Consider the following 2779-nt stretch of genomic DNA (forward strand, 5'->3'; position numbering starts at 1 on the left):
GGGAGTTTAAAGGCCCTGAAAGGTTTAAACAGGGGAATGACAGGCTCTAAGTTATATCTTGTCAAGATTGCTACTGTTGCTTTGTGGAAAATAGAGTAAGGGAATTGGGAAACAGAAAGAACAGTTAAAAGGCTCCTGTAATAATTCAAGCCAGCACTGTTCACAATAGCTAAGACTTGGAAGCAACCCAAATACGCATCAATGACAGACTGGATAAAGAAAATGTGGCATATATACACCATGGAATACTATGCAGCCATAAAAAAGGATGAGTTCATGTCCTTTGCAGGGACATGGGTGAAGCTGGAAACCATCATTCTCAGCAAACTAAAACAAGAACAGAAAACCAAACGCCACATGTTCTCACTCATAAGTAGCAGTTGAACAATGAGAACACATGGACACAGAGAGGGGAACATCACACACCAGGGCCTGTCAGGGGGTGGGGGGCAAGAGGAAGGACAGCATTAGGAGAAATACCTAATGTAGATAACGGGTTGATGGGTGCAGCAAACCACCATGGCACGTGTATGCCTATGTAACAAACCTGCATGTTCTGCACATGTACCCCGGAACTTAAAGTATATTAATTAAAAAAATAAAAATAATACTAATCTGAACCAGCTATGCCCCCTTTCCTCTCCCTTCATGACCCAGTGCTAGTCTTGTTCATGTTAATATTCTCCTTGCCAAGCACAGTGCCTGGCATAATAATGATGATTGCATGAAACCTTTGGCAACAGCAAATAAAACTGCAGTTATACACTGACACATGGAAAGGAACCATGCGTTTGTCTATATTAAAAACACAGCCTGTGATAAGTCATTACTTCACAGGTGAGAGAAGGAATGCAAATGAAAAGAGACTCTATTTCGAACCTTAGATCACCAAGAATAACTGCTTTGCCTGCTGCGGGTTTTCTCAAAACCCATAAGCAAATCCTGTTCTCTTCTCTACTCTCACAGGTCCAGATGGGCATGCAAAACTGGATTTGGGAAATTGAGGCTCTGTTTTGTTTGCATCCCTGATGCTGTGCTGTGGCCTTCTGGGGAGGCGGTTGTACAGGAACACCTGGATGTATTAATCTTGCATCACCCAAGAGGCAGAACCATCAGCCTTCCACCGTATGATAAGCTCTTACATGTATCCAAGAGATGTTCTAGAGAAACAACATCCCTCTAAGTTTCCTGCCAGAACTTTTGATGCTCTTGCTTTGGGATAGATCTAGGGAAAGAACTGGATGCTTTGTGAAGGAAAGGTCCTGGCTTGGAACGTACATTTACCTCTCTCCACTGGGTGGCCACTAGGTCTTTAGAGTAGCCAACTAGAGAAGATTAGCCAACTAGAGAAGAGAAGTAGAATAGCCAATTAGAGAAGTGACATCATGTTAACTCTAACTCACATCTGCACTGTGTCCTATGAAGTCAGGAGCACATTTCTGTTCATTTCAGTCCTGGAGTTTGCAGTGGGGTTTCTGACCAACGCCTTCATTTCCTTGGTGAATTTTTGGGACGTAGTGAAGAGGCAGCCACTGAGCAACAGTGATTGTGTGCTTCTGTGTCTCAGCATCAGCCGGCTTTTCCTGCATGGACTGCTCTTCCTGAGTGCTATCCAGCTTACCCACTTCCAGAAGTTGAGTGAACCACTGAACCACAGCTACCAAGCCATCCTCATGCTATGGATGATTGCAAACCAAGCCAACCTCTGGCTTGCCGCCTGCCTCAGCCTGCTCTACTGCTCCAAGCTCATCCGTTTCTCTCACACCTTCCTGATCTGCTTGGCAAGCTGGGTCTCCAGGAAGATATCCCAGATGCTCCTGGGTATTATTCTTTGCTCCTGCATCTGCACTGTCCTCTGTGTTTGGTGCTTTTTTGGCAGACTTCACTTCACAGTCACAACTGTGCTATTCATGAATAACAATACAAGGCTCAACTGGCAGATTAAAGATCTCAACTTATTTTATTCCTTTCTCTTCTGCTATCTGTGGTCTGTCCCTCCTTTCCTATTGTTTCTGGTTTCTTCTGGGATGCTGACTGTCTCCCTGGGAAGGCACATGAGGACAATGAAGGTCTATACCAGAGACTCTCGTGACCCCAGCCTGGAGGCCCACATTAAAGCCCTCAAGTCTCTTATCTCCTTTTTCTGCTTCTTTGTGATATCATCCTGTGCTGCCTTCATCTCAGTGCCCCTACTTATTCTGTGGCATGACAAAATAGGGGTGATGGTTTGTGTTGGGATAATGGCAGCTTGTCCCTCTGGGCATGCAGCCGTCCTGATCTCAGGCAATGCCAAGTTGAGGAGAGCTGTGACAACCATTCTGCTCTGGGCTCAGAGCAGCCTGAAGGTAAGAGCCGACCACATGGCAGATTCCAGGACACTGTGCTGAGAATGGATATAAAATGAACTCTTCCTTAATACGCCTGTGAGTCTTCATGAATATGCCTCTGATTCCTCAGGAATACAACTCTGATTCCTCACAAAGCCTTCCGATTTCTTCTGTAAAACACAACTGAAAGTCTCTCCACTTTGTATCAATGAACTAACTTATAGATGAATAAAATAATTATGAACTATACAATGGCCTAGGCAAGAATAATGTTGGTGGCACCCTAGGTTTGTTTTGATAAAATGAACAAAATAATTAGGTGAGGTATTTGGTGTAAATCCTTTATATACTATAGCTTATTATTGGTATGAATCAAACCATGAGAAATCACCTCTTCTGAAATACCTATATCCCAAAATAATATGTTTGACTTTTAACATGACTGCTAAACC

At 43.7% G+C, this 2779-nt stretch overlaps 1 protein-coding gene across 1 annotated transcript; it reads left to right on the forward strand.

Annotated features, from left to right (window-relative positions):
- Nucleotides 1–1230: 1230 nt before the first annotated feature.
- TAS2R38 (taste 2 receptor member 38) lies at nucleotides 1231–2444 on the forward strand. Its single transcript, XM_050782275.1, has one exon. It carries the CDS (start codon nucleotides 1386–1388, stop codon nucleotides 2385–2387), a length of 1002 nt encoding a protein of 333 aa, XP_050638232.1. The 5' UTR covers nucleotides 1231–1385; the 3' UTR covers nucleotides 2388–2444.
- Nucleotides 2445–2779: the final 335 nt, after the last annotated feature.

Source organism: Macaca thibetana, chromosome 3 (assembly GCF_024542745.1).
Source record: "Macaca thibetana thibetana isolate TM-01 chromosome 3, ASM2454274v1, whole genome shotgun sequence".
In the NCBI taxonomy this organism is placed as follows: Eukaryota; Metazoa; Chordata; class Mammalia; order Primates; family Cercopithecidae; genus Macaca; species Macaca thibetana.